The sequence below is a fragment of the Ogataea philodendri genome (assembly GCF_020536065.1).
Source record: "Ogataea philodendri strain CBS6075 chromosome Unknown scaffold14, whole genome shotgun sequence".
Lineage (NCBI taxonomy): Eukaryota > Fungi > Ascomycota > Pichiomycetes > Pichiales > Pichiaceae > Ogataea > Ogataea philodendri.
In genome coordinates, this window is record NW_025764159.1 from 50,926 (window position 1) to 73,231 (window position 22,306).

Below are 22,306 nucleotides of genomic sequence, written 5' to 3' on the forward strand. Positions count from 1 at the left end.
GACTCACAAATATATTCACTCTTCGCGTCTGCGTTTGCAAGTCCACATGGTGACGCCGTAGTATCCTTGCCACAGACCCAGAGTGTCAGTGAGATAACCTAAAATCTCAGGCTCGGGCCGTTCGTTTACGAGCTGCCAGCCGCACAGGTCCCGGAGCTTTTTGATCTCTTCGTAGTTGAGCTCTGCTTTGGCTGCCGTGCCGTACTTGAGCGGGCCCACGTTGATCCACAGCACGTCGCCCGTGGCCGCGTCCGCGAGCCGCCCAATCGCGTCAAAGTAGTCCATCAGGTTCTCTGCCGTGTCAATGAAGAAGCACGTGACTATGGCCATGTGATGCGGGCTAGCGGGCAGATTGGCCGGGGTGTAGCTGCAAAAGTCGGTCTGCACAATGTCGAGGTTCTGGGGGCGTTTGCGGTGTTGGAGGTGAACCGCGCGGAACATGTTGTTTGTTGACTGGTGGTTCGAGTAGTTATGCAAGTACGGATAGATTTTGTAGCTATCTTTGTTGTCTGAGTAGACAAACTCGTTGAGTAGCAGCATGTACCAAGAGTATTCCACGGCAACAACATGTTGTGGGCCCAGCAGAGCCAGTTCATGGGCCACGCGACCAAGACCAGATCCGGGCACCACCACGGTTGTTTGTTTCAGATCAAGTGTCTTCAGCTGGCTGGTTATGTATTGTAGAATCGGCTGGACCTCCTTATCGTACGCAGGCGACCAGTCGCGGGCAAAATGGCACAATGCCTCGACGACTCGGTGATGGCTCGAGTTGGGGTGGTGGCGGGCGTTGGCTACCGCTGAGTTGAGTTCGAACCTCGACACGTCGTATTTATCCACCGCCTGGGCAATGGTCTTCTGTAACACCTTGTAGTTCTCTGCTACCAACGCGTCGGCCGTTTTGATCTTGGCCGAGTAGCCTGTCTCGGCCACGATCTTCTGCTGTCTCCAGGACATGGTTTTGAAGAGCTGACGTTTCTTGTCGTTGGACGCCTTTGCCCGCGCCAAGTACTGTCTCATTTCGTTCAACGCAGACGTCAACTGCAGCCGAGAGCTCAATTGCGAGCTGGTTCCCGGGTCGGCGGCCATTGAGGCCAGTCGCTGTCTCCATCGTAAAAACATCGGGGATTGGGAGATCACTGCAGCAACCAGCAATGCAGTGACAAACGAAACAACACGACTCGAAGGAAACGCGGCGTTCAAAAGAACGTGGATAAGTACCGTAACTGCAAGTCTGGAAACAACAGCACCAGTATCTGAGACCATGTATAAAATATAAAATTTTCCATGTCAATTATTTCTATAGGAACAGATCTCCACCGAGTCGGGAGGTTTGGGCTGATTCTTTCGCGACACGGGCTGTATTCGCCGCACGTTGGGCGATTGGCGCGCAAAGTTCTGCATTTGGAGAAGGAACTTCCGCAGTTCGAGGCCGCAAGACAGTCCAATCAGCTGGACCTTTGTGTGCGGACTCTTGCGCATTCGTGGTGCGTTAAAGAAGCCGTTTACAAAACGTTAGACACAGCCGACCAAACAAACTTTGCCATGCGCGATTGGTACAAGTTCAGCTATCCAAACGGACGTCCAGGCGTTCAAAGCGATAACTACAACAAAAACGAGGAATTTCTGCTGTCAATAAGCCACGACGGAGATTACGTTACCAGCACAGTGTTACGCAAATTACTGACTAATTGAATGAACAAGCTTACTCCCACTCGACGGTGGCAGGCGGTTTGGAGGTGATGTCGTACGTAACGCGCGCAACGCCATCCACCTCGTTGACGATTCTGGAAGCAACGTTCTTGAGGAACTTGGCTTCAAACACAAACCAGTCCGCAGTCATGAAATCGGTGGTCTCGATCGCACGCAAAGCAATCACCTGCTCGTATGTTCTTTGGTCTCCCATCACACCAACAGACTTGACTGGCAACAAAGCAGCAAACGCCTGGGAAATGCTTCTGTATAATCCAGCTTTCTTAATCTCTTCGATAAAGATGTAGTCTGCCTCTCTAGCAATTTTCACCTGTTCTGGAGTCACTTCTCCCAAAACACGGATACCAATACCTGGGCCTGGGAATGGGTGTCTCCAAACGAGGTCTTCTGGGATGCCCATGATCTGGCCAAGGTGTCTAACTTCGTCCTTGAACAGTTCTCTGAGTGGTTCGATTAATTTGAGTTTCATGTCCTCCAACAAACCACCAACGTTGTGGTGGGTCTTGATGGTCTGGGAAGGTCCCTTAAACGAAATCGACTCGATCACGTCTGGATACAAAGTACCTTGGAGCAAGTACTCGATTTCAGAGCCGTCCTTTGGCTTGATCTCGGTTGCAACCTTTTCAAAAACGTGGATAAAAGTGTTACCGATGATCTTTCTCTTTTTCTCTGGGTCGGTGATTCCCTTGAGGTTGTCGAGGAACTGTTTGGAAGCATCCACAACGGTCAGGTTGATTCCCAAACCTTCGTCCAAGGTCTGTTTCACCTGGACGGTCTCGTTCTTTCTCATGAGTCCGTTATCGACGTAGATAGCATGGAACCGGTCGCCGATGGCCTCCTTCATGATCTTGGCACCAACAGTGGAGTCAACACCTCCGGAAACAGCACCGATCACCTCGGCAGAAGGTCCAACAAGGGCTCTAATTCTCTTGATCTCGGTGTCGATGAAATTCTCCATGGTCCAGTTCTGGGTGGCCTTACAGATCTTGACAGCAAAGTTCTTCAACAGAGTCTTTCCTTGAAGCGAGTGTGTCACCTCAGGATGGAATTGGATACCAAAGATGTCCTTCTCGGTGTGTGCAATACCGGCAAACGGAGAGTTACCAGAAATAGCCACTGTTTTGAAACCGGTAGGAAGAGCATGCAATTTGTCATGGTGAGACATCCAAACCTGCGAGTGGTCGACTCCCTCAAACAGCGGACAAGTCGAGTCCTCAACAGTCAAAGTAGCTGGACCGTATTCTCTTTTTTCTCCACGTCCAACACCTTTACCGTTAATCCAGGCCAATTCCTGCATACCGTAACAAATACCCAGGATTGGAACTCCTAGCTTGAAAACGTCGTGATCCACGTGCGGAGCACCCTCCTCGTAAACGGAGAATGGACCGCCAGACAGAATCACTCCCACCGGCTTGAAAGGAAGCTCACTAATCTTTTGGGTGCATGGAAGCATCTCAGCATAGACGTTGAATTCTCTCAGTCTTCTGATAATCAAATGCGAGTACTGAGATCCGAAATCCAACACGAGAATCGTGTTGAAAACCTCGCTCACTTGTTCAACTTCAGCAGTCATTATTTCGGTGACAGGTCTTGAACAGAAGCTAATTAATTTATATAAAAATTTTCCGACTCTGCACTCGGTGTTCCCAAAAGGGTAATTGGGCACAGATAAGATTTGGACTAGTAGATACTGGCTCCGCCGGCATTGTCGAATGGGTTTGAGTCGGCGTACTGCTTGATTTCTGTAATAGCCGCTTTCAGAGAGTCTATGGCTTCCTGCGTGTTTTGGAAACTGAACGCGAACCGGAAAGATCCAGCCTTAACATTGTGCTTTTTGCAAATAGGTCCAATGATTTTTGGATCGATGTGGTTTGTTTCCGGGTGCAAGAACACAAAGCTGGTGTCGCACGGTGACTCGAGCTCCAGCCCCAGGCTCTGGGCGTGCTCAGCCACCTCTTTGGCAAACTTGTGGCTCTGCTCTAGTTTCGGCCAGTTCTGAGTGATTGCCAAAGACCCCATCCGTGCAATTATTCCGGCCTGTCTAATTCCACCACCGTTCTGTTTCTTGAAATGGTTGGCCACGCGGATCAGGTCCTTGGACCCAACAAGAACGCTTCCAATTGGAGCTCCCAGACCTTTGGACAAACACAGTGAAATCGAGTCGAACAGGCTGCCGTACTCTTTCAAACTGATTCCAGTGGCAATGCTGGCGTTCCAAATCCGAGCCCCGTCGCAATGAAGAGCAATTCCCTTCGAACGACACCATTGGCTGATTTTTCGGAGTTCCTCGATCGGGAACAGGATCCCGTTCAATGTGTTTTCCAAGGAAACCACCCTTGTTGGAGCGTAATGGATGTTTCCCTCGTCAGGGATCAAATTCCGCTGGATGTCATCCAACGTCAAGTGCACACCGTTCTTCGGAATCACTGGGGTCACCAGTGCCTGTGAAAGTGTAGCCAGTCCAGCTGCTTCATATCGATACACGTGCGAGCGGTAATCGCACAAAACCGAGTGTGGCGGTTTGTTCAAATGGGATCTCAAGGCGATCTGATTGGACAGTGTGCCTGACACGCAATAAAGTCCGGCCTCATGGCCAGTAAGTTCACGAACTTGTTTTTCTAGGGCAAGAGTGTCCTCGTCCTCTAAATAGACGGAATCCCCCACGGTCGCCGACGCGACGCTATTGAGCATCTCTGCGGTCGGCGTGGTGAACGTATCACTGCGAAACTCGTTCCAATTCGGTGCCCTGGTACTCATTGGGATAAGCAAAATTAAAACGGGAGGGTAAGTTATTTATCGTAAATAAATTTCTCCTTGTTAAATTTCTCTGTTCTTGTTCATGACATCCTACGAGTTGACTCCACGGATAAAATCGCAACGATTGGTTGATCGTGCTAACCGAGACATTCGGGAACAGCAGTTGCTTGAATTTCAGCAACAACAGCCAATCGAAGCCCCAGGAGTGTCAGATATCTGTCCTGGTCTAAATGAGATAACCGACGCCTTGCAAGCGTTCCCGTTTGACCTGATACGATATTTCACTCTACTGAGGGAGATAGACGCCAAGTGTGTTAATACCATTCCATATCTTAAGGCATATATCACCCGGTTTCTGCAAATGAAGCGGACTCACCCCAAACGGGAACTGTTGCTGGCAAGAATCAAGGAACTCATCAAAGACCTTATGCCGTGCCTGGAAGAAAAAATGCACGTTTCCACAATAGCATCGGATACAGTCACCAAACACATCAATAGAATCAACCAGAACTACGATATCGTGATAGAAAACGAGATCCCAGAAAGAGTCAGAATAGGACCTTTAATCCACCCTTGCATGAAGGTGACCGAACACAAGAGCGCGCAATCTCAAAGAAGCGAGAGCAGGAGAGAGGCTCTAGCGGCAAAGAAGGCTTCGCGTACCGAAACCGAGGTCGAGGACGAAAGTGCAAGAAATACCCCTGTCCCGTCCAATGGCACTCCGTCGTTTTCTTCAAACGGGAAAAAGGTCAAGAAAGACAAACGCGAGCGCGAACAGCCCGATCTTCTTACCGTGCCGGCCTCTTTCAACTCAAAGAAGCGCAAGCCTTTGCCTACCCAAGTGGAGGACATTCGAAGAGTCAAGTCGGCCAGCAAGCCAAAAAAGGAAAGACGACTCAAGGACGAGTTCCCGCACGCAACAAACGGGTCTGCGCCAACGTCTGGTCCCGCGTCCATTTCTGCAGCCGGCTCGAAATCCGAGTCTGCAGGCACCTCACCATACGATACAGAGCCCGTTTATTGTTACTGTCAGCAAGTTTCGTACGGCGAGATGGTTGGGTGTGACGGGGACAGTTGTGAGCGCGAATGGTTCCATCTCCCTTGTACGGGTCTGAAGGAACTGCCGCGTGGCGAATGGTACTGCGACGACTGCAAGCAGAAGCTCAAACGACGCTAGGACTCATCCTAATCCGTACACCGTTGGAAAATCTCATCCCTAATATTGCCTATTTGGGAAATACATAAACATAAGAGTCGCCGTCTGTGGTTTCAATAAATGTAGCGTCGAATTAAAAACAAAAAAAAATCAAATAAAAAGAGTAAACAGACCTTTCCACAGTTGTTGTTTCCATTTTATAAAAAACCGGTTGATAACAGCTTTTGCGATACAGCGTTGCAATTGGATAATTACTCATTAATTGGTTAAAAGTGACGACTTGAGAGAGAACATTTCGATTTGAATTTACTATTATGACTTCGTTAAACAGAAAGACTAAAGCGCAACTTGAGGAGATCGCCAAGGACCTTGATGTGAATATCAAGGGCTCCAAAGTGAAACAAGCTATTGTTGACAAGCTCAATGAGTATTTCGCGGAAAACGCCGACAAGTTTGACAAAAATCACGAGTACTACGAGTATGTTGCTGCTGCTAAGGCAACTGGAGACGAGGAGGAAGAAGACGATGAGGAGGATGCTGAATCGTTTGAGATTGACGAGTACGACGAGTTAGAGACCGACTCCGACGACGAGTTTGACCTTGAACCTTCTGTTTTGGACAAGGTCCTCGATTACATCGACAACGACACCTTGTACGAAGTTGCAGACTACATTGCCGAAAAGAATTACGAGCTTAGAGACTACCTGAGTGATCCATTCACCATTAATGAATTCACTGTTGTTGGTGAATTTCTGTTCCTTTACGGACACTTCATCAAGACCATTGCTCTTGGAGACAGCTATTTTGTCCCAACTGTCTTGAAGGAGAAGCTGCCAGCTGCTCTTTTGAAGGCGCCAATTGCTGACGTGACCCACCTTTTGGACCCAACTTTCTGGTCCACTGTTTCTTTGTGGCTGTTTGTGTCGTACGTTGCTCCAAAATTGACCTCGTACTACGTCAACTTCACCTACAATTTTGAGTACGACCCATTCATCTTCTCGCTTTCCAAGTTGCTGTTCGGCCTGATCCTGTTCAAGACCGAGGTTACCGGCCACATCATCAAGGACGAGCTTGCTTACCAGCTTTCTTTCAAATCCTTGAGTTTTGACTATGCTTCCAAGATCGCCGAGCACTACTTGGTCACCAGTGCTCTTTTGCTTAGAGCCTACTACGGAAACTGGACTCTGATTGGTGGTTTCTTCACCACTCTCGTTGCTCTCTACGCCAACCTGTCCTTCATATAAAGAGGCTACTAGCAGATCTGTTCCTGATGTGTTTTTTATTGTGTATTATTTGACAGACTTTTGCGTTTCTAAGATTGATTATAATTTTTAAGTCAGGCTCGTAAACTTCTGAACAGGACCCAAAGCCTGTTTCGTGGCATCCGTGTAGCATTTCCATACGAGTTCCCCAACTTCCTCAATATTCTTGCCATCCACAAACACAGGTTTCCAATTATCCTGGCCGCTGAACTTTTCAAACTGGATCTTCACTTTTTGCTGGAACTCGGCCACCTCGTACCGCTCATCGCCAAACCCTTCTCTTTCGAAGTTCTCCTCTTCCTTGAACTTGAGAAAAATCACCACGTCCGGCCGTGGAAGCCCAATGTCGGGACTGTAGCACCAATCAAACAATAATCCTTTGGCCGACGAGTAGGCCACTCCAGAATAAACGTATCTATCCAAAACAACCGTTTTCCCCTGATCCAGCAGATCATAAATCTTCTGAGACAACTCCCAACGGTTGGCACTGAACAGCAGGTGTGCAGATTCGTCACTCAGCTGAAAAGTCTTATCTGTTAGATATGTATTAATGATCTTGCCAATTGCGGTTGTTCTCTCTGGGAACTTGATCAGCTCGACGTCTTTGCCATCTTGAGCAAGTCTGTTGATCAGTTTTGTCGTTTGTGTGGTCTTCCCGGTCCGATCAAGACCTTCTATGGCAATTAACGTCCCACGCGTCATAAAAAAATATGATGCAAAAAAAAATTCGACAGCAACAGGATTTGAACCTGTGCGGACAAAGTCCATTTGATGGCACGAAAAGGATTCGAGTCAAACGCCTTAACCACTCGGCCATACTGTCTGATCATTTGAAAATAAAACAATGAGGTGATACATTTATATTAAGCAAGTGCACAACATGTCTCCATGCTGCTCGTTCGCTCAACATGTAGTTGTAATGATTGGTTATGATTAGCTTATACATTTGACTAGCTTGCGGTAGTCGCTGAGGATCCCGGACCTGTTTCCAGCCACTATCCTGTGCATCAGAGACTGAAATGCAACCCCATAGTAATCGGTATCTATTTGGTCAGGAGCAAGTTGGGTGTCGAATTTGCCATGGTGGATGAAATGGTGAATAAAAAAGAAGAACGTGGTGATGTTTTTGGTCAGATCCTGTGTGCGCACGGAGTAGCGATGGAAGTTGACTTTGGACACTAATAAACGATTGTGCCAACCGTACATCTCGATGAGTCGACGAACAGCAAACGTCCGGACCACCGTCGAGCCTTTCAGGTTCTTGGAAGAAAGCTCCACGATGTTGGAGATGAGTTCTGTTTCTTGACGTTCCAAGTTGATCAGAAGCAGGTTACCGTTTTCGAGTATCAACGGGAAAACCTGGCTTTTGTGGTCTGCGCTCTGTAGAACCTCGCCAAACTCCTCCTCGTCAAACTCCATCTTGCTTCCAACCGAGTAGAATGCAACAATGCTTTCTCTGAAAAGCATGCTCCAAGACTCGAACTCATCTTTCTGGCCAACATGGCACCAGCCTTCGATCATCTCCACCACCTCGTCGAACACGTCCGCATCTTGAATGAACCCGTCGTCTCCTTCCTTCATTGCCTTGAGGAAATGCTCAGCGGTCTTCTTAGGGAAAATCGCGTCAAAGTCTGTATTTTCCAACTCAAATGGATACGACGTTTCCGATACCTGCTGTTCAGGAAGACTTTTCTCCACCAATTTGTCCATAACCTGGTTCCCAAGAACTGCGCGAGCGTATCCGAACCGGTCGAAACGGACGATCTCCTCGTAAAACTCCGAAACGTCGTACGTTCTGGGTTCCGCTCCGACTTGCGAGAACATGTCGGTCAAATGCGTGGGCGTCACACAGAAGGTGAAAACAAGAGCCAGCAAATTGATTGCGTTGATCGAACTCACAGGCTCGATAAAACTGGCAGCCTTATACGGATGTTTCAAAGACGACTTGTTGATCTTGTGCCCAAAAAAGAACACGAACTCCTCGAGCTTCAAAACACTGCGAATAGGGAACCCGGCGTTTTCCTTTGGATCCAGCTTGGAACAATTGATCACCGCGATCTTGTGCAGTTTGTGGAATCCAACAGCCAAATGCCAGTCGCCAGCCCAAAGAAAGGGATGGAACATGATCTCGACCACGCCACTCTTTGGGCCGTAGCTGTCCTTGTTTCTAAACAGCCCAAACTTCATTCCTGTGTTGTATTCGTCCAGCAACAAGTTCATGTAGAAGAAGAGCATTTCGTTAGACCACACCTTCTCGCGATGGGAATCGTCAGAGAACTTGAGCCTGGAGCGCATTCCGGTGGTTTTGTGGCTTACGATCTCCTCTGGAGCGAGTGAGTCATACTCCCGTGCTATGAGACTGGAGTTAGATAGAAAAGATGTATACATACAGTGAATCGGTGAGCTTATCAAGGGAAGACATACTCGTGGGACAGTTGTAAGAAAATTTGAAGTTTTGGCAGAAAAGGCGGATTTTCCGCGTCCTTGCGCGCGAAGACAGAAACCGCACTTTGGTGGTGTAACATGAGCAAAAATGGTGCCTTCACCAGGTTTAAAATGTGCGTACCCACCAATTTTAATGTGTAGACACCAGTTCTGCCACTCCCAAAGCCCCTACTCAAACCAATCTTTGCATACCACTCCCCGTTCCACACCCACAGCGAAGATCAAATTGTATTTTTTTTTTGCCCGAAATGGATAATTAATGATCTGGAGGCTGGTTTTGCACAAACTCATCTTTTAAATCCAGGATACTCCTTTTGTATTGCTAAGCATGTCCGTTCCTTCTCCTCCATTCAAAGTCCAAGCCACCTGGAGCTGGGGTGGTAATAACAAGGAGAAGGATCTAGGGTTCATTGAGGGAGACATTATAGATGTTTCTAAAATTACCCCTGATGGCCAGTGGTGCTATGGTCTTTCGCTCAGAAGCAAATTGAAAGGACGGTTTCCTATCAAGTATGTTCGTGTTTTGCAGATCACCAAATCGGATTCCAGAAAGAGTTTGTTGGAATTGAGAGAATCCAAGTCTTCTAGAAGCTTGAGGCTGACTCCTTCCGCCTCAACGGCCAGTTTCCACCGCGAGTCCTCGGTTTCCACCCCTACAGACATTACTAATTTCAATGAGAGTCCACCTCCGCCTCCAAAACACCAATACTCCACCTACGATAAGCTGTTTACCAACTCTTTTTCCCAAAGAATCCTTGATTCTTCCGCTCTTTCAACAGATACTGAGCGATCGTCGTATTTTGGCCATTCCGACTTCTCGGCCACGTCGGCTGGCTCTTTCATGCGCCACAAGGAGTCTAAGTTCCAATCAAGCATGACCGACGGCAACAAGTCGGACCTGTTTAGTTCTATGCTCGAGAAAGGCCCCAATGCCAAACACCCAAAGTTCTTTAGAAAGTTCCTTGGCAAAAAGGCCGACTACGAGCCAACATTAGACGACAGGATCTTTAGCACAAATTTGGACAAACTGGAAGAGGCAACCATTGTGGAATCTCCGGCTCCCGTCGATACTCAACTGTCGCGTACACGGACTCTGAATGGCCGCGACCGCGCAAACAGAAAGTCCAGAGTGGTCCAGCAGGACCCTGAGCTGATCTTGCAGCCGCACAAGGCCATTTCGGAGCTCAATCTCGACGAAAAAACGTCCTACACGGCTCCTTCTGTTCTTTCTGTTTCAAGCCTCGGTTTCGTCGACCGGTATGTGAATGACCTGCCAGACGACCGGTTTGTGGGTCCAAACGAGATTATGAACAACCGCATTCTGCCGAGGTTCTCCACCCCCGTCGAGCAACTCCGTGCAATCTACTTTTATTTGACAACTAGATTTGAAATCGTGAAGAAACCGCTTGAAAAGCTCAGTGCCAAAATATCTCCGTCAGAATCGGTATTGTCTGATATCATGCACCGCAAGCGATGCACTTCTCACCAACTGACCTGGCTGTTTTACATCATGGCCTCGCATCTCGACTTGGAGATGGAAATCGTGCTAGGACGGTTCAAAACACCGTTCGAGCTGCTTGACTCCAATCTCAACCTTAATCATTCGTGGATCTCGGTGCTGGTTGATGGAGAGTACCGGTTTGTCGACGTTGGACTAGGAAACCACACCCATCCTAACAACAACGACCTCAACCTCGTGGACGCAAACTCTATACAGAGTAACTCCAACTTCTACTTTCTGACCAAACCCCTAGAGCTGCTCTACACACACGTTCCTATGCATCAGGACCAACAGCACGTTGTTCCTCCCCTCGATCCACTTGTCCAGCTGGCACTACCTCCTCTTTATTTTGCATTCATCAACCACAGACTCAGTCTCTACAAGTTCAGCCACTCGTTGTTCCGTCTCACGGACTACGAACTGATCGAGTTCGACCTCGAGGTCCCTGAAAACCTCGATCTGCGTGCTCTGGTGCGTTCTTTCGACGGAGACTCCCAAACAGAAGCGTTTGTTCAGACCTACACCAGAAAGGAGAAAAGACTCGCCAAGATCAAGGCTGTTCTGCCACCAAGATGCTCTCTTGGGTTCGTCTGCGTATACGCCAGATCAACGCTGTCTGTGTCTTCCAATTTCTCGATGGTGATATCTCTGCCGTGCTCCCATAAAGGAAAGTACAAGCCTATCGAGTGGGTCAAGCTCAACGATAATAATCACCAACTGAACATCGACCTCTACATCAAACAGCCCCAGATCTTCGACCTGATCCAGACCGTGCCGTACAACTTCCAGCTGACATGCTCCAACAGAGATCTCAAGTGCAACCTTGTTTCTCCGTCCGGCTCGTTCCACCTTTTGCAGTACAAGAACGGCGCATACGAGCTGGTCAAACGTCTCAAAGAGCCCGGCCTCTGGAGACTGGTGGTGCAGAAAAAAGACTCCTTGCACGTCTATGCCGAATGGAAGTGTTCCTAATATGTATCATTAATTATTATAGACTCTTTATGTTCACATCTCGAGTGAAATAAAGCTAAACTTCGTAGCCTGGCGGGCTTTCTGGTCCTTGTTGTAGCTCTTGCTCCAGCTCCTGTTCCAATTCCTGATCCTGTATCTCTTTCAAACTGTGAAGGGTGATGTTTTCTTCCACCTCGCTGAACTCAGCAGGTGTGTCGAGGGTGTCCCAGAAGTCTGGTGGAAAGTCACCGTTTCGAAGACTCAGGTCTGACGGATCCAGGTCGCTGCTCTCTAATAACACATCTTTGTTGAACTTGGTGTATAGCGGTGGAGGCATCTCGTTTCCTTCCAACGGTCCAAAGCCCCATTTTTTGACGTTTCCTTCAATGAAAACATATCCAGCCTGTCCCATATTCACGTGCAATTCGCACTTGTTGTTTGCGCCAATCGTCGGATACAGTTGCAGGTTCTTTGGCACCTTGATGTGCCCCCCTATTTTGGACTCAGAGATCTTCTTGCCGTTTCTGGTCCAGAAAAGAGTCCTGGTGGTGGTTCTCAAACCACATCCAATCACGTCGCCGTGCTCGAGAACTGGGAAGGTGCTTGGTTGAAGCGGGAACGGCTGGTTGAAGCGACGGTATCCGTTTGAGTCGTAAGCGGCGGAGATCCTGTTGCGGCCAGGAAGGCGGAAAAATGGGTATGGCGATGTAGATAGTCCAACGGAGAATATGGTATCTTGCGGGTTGGGAAGCTCGTAAACTTTTGTTTCAAAGTAGTAGACCTCGTTCAATTTGGGTATAGGAAAGTTGGTCTGGATGGATAGTTCTTGTCCTGAGTTTTTGAACTCGATCTCGGTTTTATTCGCCACGGATATCAAATCTTGACATTCAACATGGGGACGAAATTCCCAAGCAGCAACTCCTTTTTCCTGGATGATGAGGTTTTGGGACAACGTCAGATCCTGGTTATTCATGGGGTTGAGCTTGAGAAAGTCCTTGGCCTGAAAATACAGCTCTTGTTCGTTTGGAGGCAGCTCGTCCAATGCACGTCTATCTTCTTCCGCCTCCAATGCAGCATCATCTATAGAACCAGGGAACTCGTTAGTAAGACGGATTCCTTTTCTTAGAAGCTCGTGGAAAAGATAGATAATCAAAGCTATCACGATAACTATGCTCGAGCCAATGATTATCCCTATCACAATCATGTACCCAATGGAAGCCGAGTTTAAAGCATCCTGAGCCCCTATCGGCAAACCGAATATCTTTCTAGGGAATAGGGACAGTAAACCCAAAGAAAACTGCCAACATTTCATTTTATATGCGGAAGCGATGGGAGTTCAAAATGGAAAGCTGGTGGCGACTTTTCAATCAAATTAATAGACAAAGCGGCTAGTTGGGAAACACAAGCTAAATATAATTTTTATGTTTTTTTAACCTTGTTTTTTTTTGATTATTTAATATAGAACCGGTTCAAATGTCTTCAGGTTACACCAAAGAGAAAAAAGTCGGTGAAGGTACCTATGCCGTTGTTTATCTGGGAAAACAGGTAGTTACTGGCCGGGACATTGCCATCAAGGAGATTAAAACAGGAACGTTCAAAGACGGTCTTGATATGTCTGCCATAAGAGAAATGAAGTATCTCCAAGAACTCAAACATGAAAATGTGATTGAACTGGTTGACGTTTTCGCTGATAAGGACAAGAACCTCAATCTGATTCTGGAATTCTTACCTTCGGACCTTGAAATGATCATAAACGACAAGAAGATCATGATCATTCCAGCAGATATCAAGTCGTGGATGCTGATGACTTTGAGAGGACTGCACCATTGCCATAGAAACGGGATTCTTCATCGCGATTTGAAACCAAATAACTTGCTGATCTCGCCAGAAGGCTACCTGAAACTGGCGGATTTCGGTCTGGCCAGATCTCTTGGCCATCCAAACGAAAAACTGACATCCAACGTCGTCACCCGATGGTACAGAAGCCCAGAGCTTTTGTTTGGAGCTCAGCATTACTCTCCAGCCATCGATGTCTGGGCAGTGGGTATCATTTTTGCAGAGCTGATGCTGAGAACCCCGTATCTCCCTGGAAAAGACGACTCTGACCAACTGGTGGTCACATTCCAGGCTCTCGGAACGCCAACCGAGGAAAAATGGCCCGGAGTTTCACACCTGCCTCATTACAACAACCTGACCGTCTTCCCAGAACCTTCTCGCCAAGAACTTCGAAACAGATTCCCAGCAGCTACCGAATTGGCTCTGGATCTGATGTGTGGAATGCTCTCTCTGAATCCAAATAATAGACTAGACACAAAGGCCTGTTTGCTTCATCCATATTTCACAGAGTCTCCTGAACCTACAGAACCAGAAAAGCTTCCTCAAAAATCATAATCTATCCGACCATTTCATATACATATTTTCCTATGCCCATGCAAGAAGTCAAACCGGGACTCTCGATGCTCAAAAGGTTAACAAACCCAGGCAGAGTTTCCTCTATGATGAAGTCTTGAAACTCCTTGAACTCTGGCCCATGCAGTTTCGGTCTGATCCCGGTATAACTGGCGCTCATATTTTCGAGCTTGACTCCGGGGAAAAACCGAGCAACAGACTCAAACGCAGAGACAAGATTCTTCGAGTTGGGCTGGAAGTCGTCAGGACTGTCGACCCACTCTAAATCTGGCCCAAACCGGATCTGTCCGCCCAGATCAAGTGTCAAGTGGGTGCCCAAAGAAGCAATTCCTGGGTTTGGGCATGGATATATCAGCCTCTGGATCCCCGGGTTTCCAGAGTACGCAAAATAATTCCCTTTGGCATAATATGCCTTATACTGTTTCTCTGGAGGAAGCAGCATATTGGCAATTCCCGGTGCATAATGTCCCGCACTATTAATGACAACGTTACTGGTTAAAATGAACTCTTCTCCTCCAGAAATCGTTCGAAGCGTGTACTCGTCGCCGTTCTTCTCGACACCAGTCAATTCCGTCGACGTCATGAGCATTCCCTCCCTGTTATCTAGTTCTGCAGATAGATAGTTCATCAACGAATGTGCAGAAACAATTCCCGTTGTTGGTGAGTTCAAAACGCCCTTGTTGGCTCTGATCAACGGTTCTTGCTGTTTGGCCTTCTCCAACGGCACAAACTCTGTAGGAACACCAATGACTTTGGTGTTCTCGTGCAATTTCTCAAGATACTGCTCCTCAACCTCGTCTTGTGCCACAACCCATTTTCCACACTGGCTCAACTCCACACCGGCCTTGGCTGCTTCGTAGATCAATTCTTTCCCCCGTAAACACAGTTGCGTCCGCAAGGATTTCGGCGGAAAATACAGCCCCGCATGAATAACTTCGGAGTTTCTAGACGAAGTCTCCTGTCCGTGATGAGCGTGCTTCTCAATCACTAGAACGTTGTTGGACTCTCTTTTCGCGAGCTCCGCACCAATTGCTAGTCCCACAGCACCCGCACCGACTACAACATGAGTAAAGTCGGCAGACCTGGCAACCGTTTGGTGGAATTGGCGTATCGACTTCCACTGTCTGATCATCAAATGCCACTGTTTTTTTTTTTCTCGTATCACATCGCACTAAAGTTTAACCTTGCACAGCCTTGGATCATGCCATATCAACGTCCACGCTATAGGCCCGAGCGAGCGTATCGTCGCCCAATGAGCTCTTCACACGCTCGGCCAATGTGATAGGGCTCGAATAGCCGCGGTTGGCTGGAACTCGTGTTCCTTTGAATTCAATTTCAGCAACTGGCTTTTCTGGTTGCACTTCTTTGAGCCAAGCATGCTTGGCAGCATCGGCAACCGGTAACCGTTTGGTTGCATCAACCACCAACAGCCGAGCAATCAAATCCAGCGCAGAATCCTCTATTCCATCCCAGTAAGGAGAGAAAAAGAAATAGCGTCCTTCGATGATCTGTTGTCTCATTGATGGTGGACCAAGTTCTTCGCTAAATGGAGGGAAGCCGCATAGACAAACGTAAATTAACACCCCCACAGACCACATGTCAACGGCTTTGGTATATTTTCGCTCGGTGGAGTTTACAAGCACCTCCGGAGCGACATATGCAGGGGTGCCGCACAATGTATCTGTGAATTTTGTTCGTCCGATGAATTTCGCTAGTCCGAAATCTGCGATCTTCACCTTCACGTCGAGCTCATGCTTGTCCCAAGGGCCCGTCTGTTTCTCGGACTCATCACTGCGTAATTTGATATCCAGAAGAATATTCTCGGGTTTCAGGTCACGGTGTGCTATGTCCAATGAATGCAAATATCTTAAGCCATCGATCAGTTGTCCGATAAGTGCTTTAGTTTCCTTTTGGCCTAATTTACCCTTTGAAACTATTCGATTGAACAATTCGCCTCCATTCACTTTCTCGAGAACCAAATAGGTGGTCATTGTATTTGCGTCATACGGCTCAACAAATGTTTCATACGATCGAACAATGTTTGGGTGGTCGATCTTCATTAGAATGTCGAGTTCTCTATTGAGAGACGTGGCCCAATTGGCGTCCTTGCGTGTAGGATTGAAGATCTTCACTGCACATACCTCTCCTGTAGTTCTTCTTATGGCGTCTTTCACTTGTGCGTAATGCCCGCAGCCTAAAAGATCCCCGATTACATAAGTGTCGTAGAAAGATCCGGATCCAGGGGCCTTTGTGCTCTTGAAGACAAAGCTTGCCTGATATTTTAGCACATAATGGCAATCTGCAGCAAAAGAGACCTTGTCGCCCGAGCGAATCAAACAGGTGTTATCCTTTCCCACCAAAAGACCGTTTATGAAGGTTCCGTTTGAGCTCAGATCTTTCAAGTAAATAATGTCCTTACCATTAAGGTGGCTAACTCCGATCTCACAATGGTACGTTGAACAATCCGGCGGAGTGACAACAACGTCATTCTTTTTGGAACGGCCAATCTTGAGACACATCTTGCGGTGTAGCTGAATCTGATGGGGGGAGTCTGAGGCCGGATCAAGGTTATATAAAGCAGCGACAACAACGGCCGAGGACTTCTTGCCGTCGGGTGAAGACGAAAGGTCCGAAAGCTTTCTTTTGCGAATTAACGAAACACTGGTAGACATGGAGGGCAAGACAAGATGTCAAAAATGTTTTCCGTTACGCGTAATGTAAATTTACGGCTGTGTTTGCACGCAGGCAGAAGGTGCAAAGATTATTTTCATTGTATGCATATATCGGAATATTTAATGATGGCAACGGTTAGTTGAAATTTCTTGACTATATTGAATATCAAAAGATGGCAGTTAAAGGATTGGGCGAATTAGATCAGGAATTGGACGGAAGCAAGGTCCGTGTGGGAATTGTTCATGCTAGATGGAACAAGGTTATCATTGACAACCTGGTGCAAGGTGCTAAGAAGCGGTTATTGGAGCTCAACGTTAAGGAGGACAATATTATCATTGAATCTGTTCCTGGTTCTTACGAGCTTCCATTAGCTTCTGCTGCTATGTTTGAGAAACATGACGTTGATGTTGTGATTCCAATTGGATGTCTGATCAAGGGTTCCACCATGCACTTTGAGTACATTTGTGATTCAGTCACCAATGCTCTGATGGATCTACAGTTCAAGATTTACAAGCCGGTAATTTTCGGTGTTCTTACTTGTTTGACTGAAGAGCAAGCCGAAGCCCGTGCTGGTTTAATTCCTGGTAAAATGCATAACCACGGAGAAGATTGGGGAGCAGCCGCTGTTGAGATGGTTACCAAGTATTCTCCACACCTTACCAAAATTTCTGGAAATAAATAGTGAAAAAATATTTTTTTTAATAGAGATATGGGTAAACGAGGGCTTTCTGACAACGAGAGCGAGGACGACTGGAAGATTCGCTCTGAGGACGAGGAAAGCGATTTTGATCAGGCTAGTGCGGATGAAAGCGACGAAGGAAATGACGTGACCAGCCGTAAGAAAACCGTGAAGGATCGTTTTGAAGAAAGTGACAGTGAAGATGAGGATCAGGACGACGATCCAGCCAGTCAAGGCGATTTAGAAGATGGAGAAGGACTAGACGATTATGAAGCTGAGTTTGAGAAACATGTTCGGGACGCCCAGCAAGAAATGGCCGAGAGCTCGCAGAAACTGAAAAAGTTGACCCCAGAGCAGCTGGCTAAGGAACAGAAGAAAATCAAACGCAGTGGAGTCATATATTTGTCATCTATCCCACCATACATGAAGCCTGCCAAGCTGAGACATGTTTTATCAAGATTCGGCAAAGTGGGCCGTTTGTACTTGAAGCCTGAGGATTCAAAAATTTACAAGACCAGAGTGAAGACCGGAGGAAACAAGAAAAAGAAGTTTGACGAAGGATGGTGCGAGTTTGAAAATAAGAGCGATGCCAAGCTTGCTGCGCAGACCTTGAACGGTAACAAATTAGGAGGTAAGAAAGGAAATTTCTACTACGACGATATAATGAACGTCAAGTATCTGAAGGGATTCAAATGGCACGATCTGACCGAGGCCATGAGTCGCGAGATTGAAATCAGAGAAAGCAAGATGCAGTCCGAACTATCGCAAGCCCATAAGATGAACAAGAACTATATCAAGAATGTGGAAACGTCCAAGATGATTGAGAACATCAAACGCCGTAAGCAGAACACAGAGCCAACCGTCCAGCGTGTCTTTGAACAACGGTCTGTTACCACTAACCGTGCCACCGCCGATGCATCTCAGAAAGATCACAAAAACACAGAAAGCAAAAAGCTGAAAAATGTGTTGGACAATATTTTCTAGCTACCATAATAATAGATTTAAGTAATTTTTTTTTCTTGATATATTTTTCTTGTTCAAGGTATAGTACAATGTTACGATATACCTTGGCAAAGCAGGCCAGATCGAATTTGGTCATACTCAGAGGAACCGGATGGAGATCTTTTTTCTCTGGGACTTTGAGGCTTAAGTCCAAGTCGAAGAAAAAACCACAGCTTGAACTTCAAAAAGTTTTCAGATCCCCTAGTGAACTATTGAAAGTTAATAACAACGATTACGTCAAATCTCTCACTTCTGACCTGGAATATTTCGATAATGTCCGTTTCAAGAAACCCAACCAAGTTTGGTTGGACAAGAAGTTTGGTTCGGCCAAGTTGCCGGATGGTTTCGACTATATGGATTCTTTAAAGAACAGAACAATAGTTCGTAAACTGTTGGTCAAAGAGCATGGAAATATCAGAAACAGGGTCACTTTCAACGATCTTTACCATACAGAGATAGATGTGGGAGATGTGGTTGATCTGTCTACATCATTTGGTGGTGATGACCTGGCCGTCATCGTGGAACTGCCTAAGAGCGCAAGTGATCCGAGATACACTTTACTGAACAAGTACGGAGACCTCGAATTTTTTACCAGAAAACGGTTCAAGTGCAGAATCCCTCGGATATTTCCAAAAGAATGGTTCACGGGGGAAATAGTCTTGAATGAGGTGGGCCTTTTAGAAGAAATGAAGTCCAGCATTCAACCTATTGGAAAAGTGAAATATAAATTAGAGGACAGTCCCGAGAGAGCAAAATTGTTTGACGGAGTCAAGGCTCGCGAGCTCGATACCACAGAGTTAACCACATACATTGTTCCGTCTATTCTGTCGGGAATAATCAGTACCGAATTGACAACTCTTGCTCGAGGATCTCGTGGTCGTCTCCCGGATGTCAATTTAAAGCTTGAGTTGGCTCACAATGTTTTACAAAGTGCGAATGGTCCTCAACTTTATACATTCTCAGACATTTTACGTGCTTGTGAAAGCATCAACCTAGACCATTTCTTCAAGCTTTTGAAAGTCAGGGAAGATATACCTGTGAAAACAAAACTATCAACCGTCCATTCCAAGATCTCTGATATTCTTAACCTGAAGGACCAATATAGCTGGCTTAGTATGGGAAAGGCTATCTTCGGAGAATTTGACTCTATGGCACAAGTGCCGCCGCAGTTGCTGTATGCTTACATTGTTGGGTTGCGCAAAAACAATGAAACGTTCCTCCACGATACTTTGAGCATATTTCCAAAGTATGTGGTTGCTGTTCCAATTCACAAACTCATAGAGCACTCCAAGGTTGTTGACTTTTATGAGGAAAGTGAGGACCATTACTCGTCGTTGTCGAACTACATATCTAGACAGCTTGAGGGTGAACCTGTCCACAACATCACAAAACCAGCCTATTACGATACTATTATGGAGATGTATCGCTTATACATAGCAGGATCCTCAAGTGGTCCACACACGGAGTCCTTTTTGGTGAAATGTGTGAGAAAACTGCCAACCCATTCACAAGCTGATATCACCAAAGATATGATCTACGAACTCTTATTGAATCTGAAGCAGATCTCTCCAAGCGAGAACCCGATCAAATGGTGGTATATGTCTCCAACTTCTGGAACTGGCATATCTTCAAAAGCTGATGCCGAAAACGAGTATTTTTCGACGATTACAGACGACACCGTCGATTTGTTCTTTGATTTCAAGTCTTCCGACGACAAGCGGCCACATTACTCAGACCATGTGTACTGTATTGATTCGCCTGATGCGCAAGAGATCGATGATGGTGTCAGTGTCAAGAAGCTGGACGATGATCGGTATCTTGTTGGTGTGTTTGTGGCTGATCCATCGTCGTACATGGAACCGACAAGTGTTGTTTCGGAGATTGCTTACGATCGGGGCTCCACTTTGTACCTGCCGGATGTTGGCTCATCGAACACTGGAGTGGCCATGCTTCCTGAAGCATTCACCAAACGGATCCAGCTTGGAGAATTTGGTGCTTCGAAACGAGTTTTCAAAGTGAGCTTCGAAGTCAACGTCAAGACTGGAAGCACATCACTAGCTGAAAACGGGATCGAGTTTGGTACTGCTGATAAGTTCATTAGCGTTGATTACGACTCTGTTCACAAGGTGTTGGATAAGTCTGCCGACTCGAGTGAGGTTATCGCTGGCATCTCCTCGAAGACCGGAGTGCAACCAGACATTATTTCTTCTGAGCTAGAAATGTTGTACAAAGTTTCGAGCACTTTGAAGCAACAGGCGGAAAAGGCAGGCAGAGGAACTTATAATAACGTCACTAACGAGCGCAGAATCAGCAAGATTACGGAAGACGAGGAGCAGAATATCATCATCGACTTCAAGGACGTCCAAAGAAACCAGCAGCTCAAGTCTGAGGTTCTGGTCTCGGAGCTTATGGTGAACAGCAACAAGCTTGTTGGTGAGTTTTTCAGCAAAAACAATATTCCTGCACTGTTCAAGATCCAGAACCCTCTTCCAATAACCAGCGAAGTGAGAAGAGAACTGGACGTCTTGAAGCAGAACCCACAGACTACAGTGAGAGATTTCCTGACGCTCCGGGAATTCTCAAGCAAATCTTACGTTTCTCCGGTTCCCGGACTGCACAGCTCGCTTGGTGTTAGTTCGTATGCCACGGTGACGTCTCCACTGAGACGTTTTTCTGACTTTGTGAACCATTGGCAACTGAGCTCATTTTTGAGCAAAGGCGAGCCGATATTTGGGCCTCGGCACATTAGCGCGATTGCTTCTCATTTGATGATGCGCAACGAGATTGACAGACGGGTCTCGTCCAAGGTGATGACTTTCTACATCTTCAAGTACCTCAAGTACCTACAAACACGGTCTGGTACTGCTCCTCTTGTGAAATGCATTGTTTGCAAGAAAGCGTCCGAGGATGGACTTTTGGACGTTCTGCTGCCAGAATATGGAGTCTATGGAACTCTGGAGACTGCGCCAACGGAAGAGAGCCAGAAACGTCTTAGTAGGATCGAGGTGGGAGACGTTGTTCAGGACGCGGTGATTGTGGACATCGACCTTGCCGACGGACTTGTTTTGCTGAATAGTCAAAGTCTGTGAATTGTACATAGAAATTTAGTGTAAATATTATTTCGTAATTTTTTTTCGATATCTCCATGGCGAAGAAAGGCAAGAAGCAAGAAGTCGAGCAAGCTCCCGACAGCGATAGCGATTGGGATGAAGGTGGAAAGAAGGTGAACAAGAAGCAGCTGGAAAAGCAGGCCAAGAAGCAGGCCGACGCCGACAAAAAGAAGGAAAGAGAGGCTCTGTTGGCAATGGAAGAAGAGTCGTTGCCGGCCAAGGCAAAGGGTAAAGGCAAGGGCAAGGGTAAAAAGGGAGGTAACTCTGACCTGGATGATGCATTGAACTCGTTTGGCTCAAAAGGCTCCATCGACGCCCACGGAATCGAAGATTCCATTGCCGCTTTGTCGCTGTTGAAAAATGACGCCGTGGGTGCCAAGGAAATCGACAGACACCCAGAAAGACGGTTCAAGGCGGCTTTGGCAGCATACACAGAAAGAAGACTTCCTGAGTTCAAAAAAGAAAACCCAGGCCTCAGAAAACAACAGCTGGAACAGCTCATCTACAAGGAGTTCCAAAAGAGTGACGAAAACCCAATGAACAAAGAAACCAACGTCAGCTTCAATGCCAAAGATGAGGATATCCGCAAAGTCAAAGACGCAGTGCGTGATAAACGGTCCAAGAAATTCGAAAGATAATTGTGTTTGTACG

The 22,306-nt window shown here is 46.9% G+C and overlaps 17 protein-coding genes and 1 pseudogene across 18 annotated transcripts; 9 read left to right on the forward strand and 9 right to left on the reverse strand.

The window, feature by feature from the left end:
* Nucleotides 1-15: 15 nt before the first annotated feature.
* OGAPHI_006360 (uncharacterized protein) lies at nucleotides 16-1,263 on the reverse strand (the record flags this gene model as incomplete). The annotated part of the gene is made up of 2 exons (XM_046207640.1): nucleotides 16-367; nucleotides 482-1,263. The coding sequence occupies 2 exons, from the start codon at nucleotides 1,261-1,263 to the stop codon at nucleotides 16-18; spliced, it is 1,134 nt and encodes a 377-aa protein (XP_046058626.1).
* Nucleotides 1,264-1,702: 439 nt separating this feature from the next.
* Nucleotides 1,703-3,283, reverse strand: OGAPHI_006361 (uncharacterized protein; the record flags this gene model as incomplete). Its single annotated transcript, XM_046207641.1, has 1 exon — nucleotides 1,703-3,283. The coding sequence occupies one exon, from the start codon at nucleotides 3,281-3,283 to the stop codon at nucleotides 1,703-1,705; it is 1,581 nt and encodes a 526-aa protein (XP_046058627.1).
* Nucleotides 1,839-3,040, forward strand: OGAPHI_006362 (uncharacterized protein; the record flags this gene model as incomplete). Its single annotated transcript, XM_046207642.1, has 3 exons — nucleotides 1,839-1,957; nucleotides 2,093-2,284; nucleotides 2,425-3,040. 3 exons carry the CDS (start codon nucleotides 1,839-1,841, stop codon nucleotides 3,038-3,040), a joined length of 927 nt encoding a protein of 308 aa, XP_046058628.1.
* Nucleotides 3,284-3,390: 107 nt separating the features above from the next.
* OGAPHI_006363 (uncharacterized protein) lies at nucleotides 3,391-4,467 on the reverse strand (the record flags this gene model as incomplete). The annotated part of the gene is made up of 1 exon (XM_046207643.1): nucleotides 3,391-4,467. One exon carries the CDS (start codon nucleotides 4,465-4,467, stop codon nucleotides 3,391-3,393), a length of 1,077 nt encoding a protein of 358 aa, XP_046058629.1.
* Nucleotides 4,468-4,549: 82 nt separating this feature from the next.
* OGAPHI_006364 lies at nucleotides 4,550-6,867 on the forward strand (annotated as a pseudogene). Its single transcript has 2 exons — nucleotides 4,550-5,604; nucleotides 5,955-6,867. Coding segments are annotated over exons 1-2 (1,968 nt in total).
* OGAPHI_006365 (uncharacterized protein) lies at nucleotides 6,193-7,653 on the reverse strand (the record flags this gene model as incomplete). Its single annotated transcript, XM_046207644.1, has 2 exons — nucleotides 6,193-6,829; nucleotides 6,974-7,653. The coding sequence occupies 2 exons, from the start codon at nucleotides 7,651-7,653 to the stop codon at nucleotides 6,193-6,195; spliced, it is 1,317 nt and encodes a 438-aa protein (XP_046058630.1).
* A 165-nt stretch (nucleotides 7,654-7,818) lies between these two features.
* On the reverse strand, nucleotides 7,819-9,180 carry OGAPHI_006366 (uncharacterized protein; the record flags this gene model as incomplete). Its single annotated transcript, XM_046207645.1, has 1 exon — nucleotides 7,819-9,180. The coding sequence occupies one exon, from the start codon at nucleotides 9,178-9,180 to the stop codon at nucleotides 7,819-7,821; it is 1,362 nt and encodes a 453-aa protein (XP_046058631.1).
* On the forward strand, nucleotides 8,815-9,222 carry OGAPHI_006367 (uncharacterized protein; the record flags this gene model as incomplete). The annotated part of the gene is made up of 1 exon (XM_046207646.1): nucleotides 8,815-9,222. One exon carries the CDS (start codon nucleotides 8,815-8,817, stop codon nucleotides 9,220-9,222), a length of 408 nt encoding a protein of 135 aa, XP_046058632.1.
* A 436-nt stretch (nucleotides 9,223-9,658) lies between these two features.
* On the forward strand, nucleotides 9,659-11,803 carry OGAPHI_006368 (uncharacterized protein; the record flags this gene model as incomplete). Its single annotated transcript, XM_046207648.1, has 1 exon — nucleotides 9,659-11,803. One exon carries the CDS (start codon nucleotides 9,659-9,661, stop codon nucleotides 11,801-11,803), a length of 2,145 nt encoding a protein of 714 aa, XP_046058633.1.
* Nucleotides 11,804-11,858: 55 nt separating this feature from the next.
* OGAPHI_006369 (uncharacterized protein) lies at nucleotides 11,859-14,117 on the reverse strand (the record flags this gene model as incomplete). Its single annotated transcript, XM_046207649.1, has 3 exons — nucleotides 11,859-13,047; nucleotides 13,512-13,883; nucleotides 14,032-14,117. The coding sequence occupies 3 exons, from the start codon at nucleotides 14,115-14,117 to the stop codon at nucleotides 11,859-11,861; spliced, it is 1,647 nt and encodes a 548-aa protein (XP_046058634.1).
* OGAPHI_006370 (uncharacterized protein) lies at nucleotides 13,256-14,173 on the forward strand (the record flags this gene model as incomplete). Its single annotated transcript, XM_046207650.1, has 1 exon — nucleotides 13,256-14,173. The coding sequence occupies one exon, from the start codon at nucleotides 13,256-13,258 to the stop codon at nucleotides 14,171-14,173; it is 918 nt and encodes a 305-aa protein (XP_046058635.1).
* A 1-nt stretch (nucleotide 14,174) lies between these two features.
* Nucleotides 14,175-15,323, reverse strand: OGAPHI_006371 (uncharacterized protein; the record flags this gene model as incomplete). Its single annotated transcript, XM_046207651.1, has 1 exon — nucleotides 14,175-15,323. The coding sequence occupies one exon, from the start codon at nucleotides 15,321-15,323 to the stop codon at nucleotides 14,175-14,177; it is 1,149 nt and encodes a 382-aa protein (XP_046058636.1).
* A 67-nt stretch (nucleotides 15,324-15,390) lies between these two features.
* OGAPHI_006372 (uncharacterized protein) lies at nucleotides 15,391-16,863 on the reverse strand (the record flags this gene model as incomplete). The annotated part of the gene is made up of 1 exon (XM_046207652.1): nucleotides 15,391-16,863. The coding sequence occupies one exon, from the start codon at nucleotides 16,861-16,863 to the stop codon at nucleotides 15,391-15,393; it is 1,473 nt and encodes a 490-aa protein (XP_046058637.1).
* Nucleotides 16,864-17,036: 173 nt separating this feature from the next.
* OGAPHI_006373 (uncharacterized protein) lies at nucleotides 17,037-17,546 on the forward strand (the record flags this gene model as incomplete). The annotated part of the gene is made up of 1 exon (XM_046207653.1): nucleotides 17,037-17,546. One exon carries the CDS (start codon nucleotides 17,037-17,039, stop codon nucleotides 17,544-17,546), a length of 510 nt encoding a protein of 169 aa, XP_046058638.1.
* A 27-nt stretch (nucleotides 17,547-17,573) lies between these two features.
* Nucleotides 17,574-18,527, forward strand: OGAPHI_006374 (uncharacterized protein; the record flags this gene model as incomplete). The annotated part of the gene is made up of 1 exon (XM_046207654.1): nucleotides 17,574-18,527. One exon carries the CDS (start codon nucleotides 17,574-17,576, stop codon nucleotides 18,525-18,527), a length of 954 nt encoding a protein of 317 aa, XP_046058639.1.
* Nucleotides 18,528-18,595: 68 nt separating this feature from the next.
* On the forward strand, nucleotides 18,596-21,634 carry OGAPHI_006375 (uncharacterized protein; the record flags this gene model as incomplete). The annotated part of the gene is made up of 1 exon (XM_046207655.1): nucleotides 18,596-21,634. One exon carries the CDS (start codon nucleotides 18,596-18,598, stop codon nucleotides 21,632-21,634), a length of 3,039 nt encoding a protein of 1,012 aa, XP_046058640.1.
* Nucleotides 19,495-20,643, reverse strand: OGAPHI_006376 (uncharacterized protein; the record flags this gene model as incomplete). Its single annotated transcript, XM_046207656.1, has 2 exons — nucleotides 19,495-19,717; nucleotides 20,435-20,643. 2 exons carry the CDS (start codon nucleotides 20,641-20,643, stop codon nucleotides 19,495-19,497), a joined length of 432 nt encoding a protein of 143 aa, XP_046058641.1.
* A 56-nt stretch (nucleotides 21,635-21,690) lies between the features above and the next one.
* OGAPHI_006377 (uncharacterized protein) lies at nucleotides 21,691-22,293 on the forward strand (the record flags this gene model as incomplete). The annotated part of the gene is made up of 1 exon (XM_046207657.1): nucleotides 21,691-22,293. One exon carries the CDS (start codon nucleotides 21,691-21,693, stop codon nucleotides 22,291-22,293), a length of 603 nt encoding a protein of 200 aa, XP_046058642.1.
* Nucleotides 22,294-22,306: the final 13 nt, after the last annotated feature.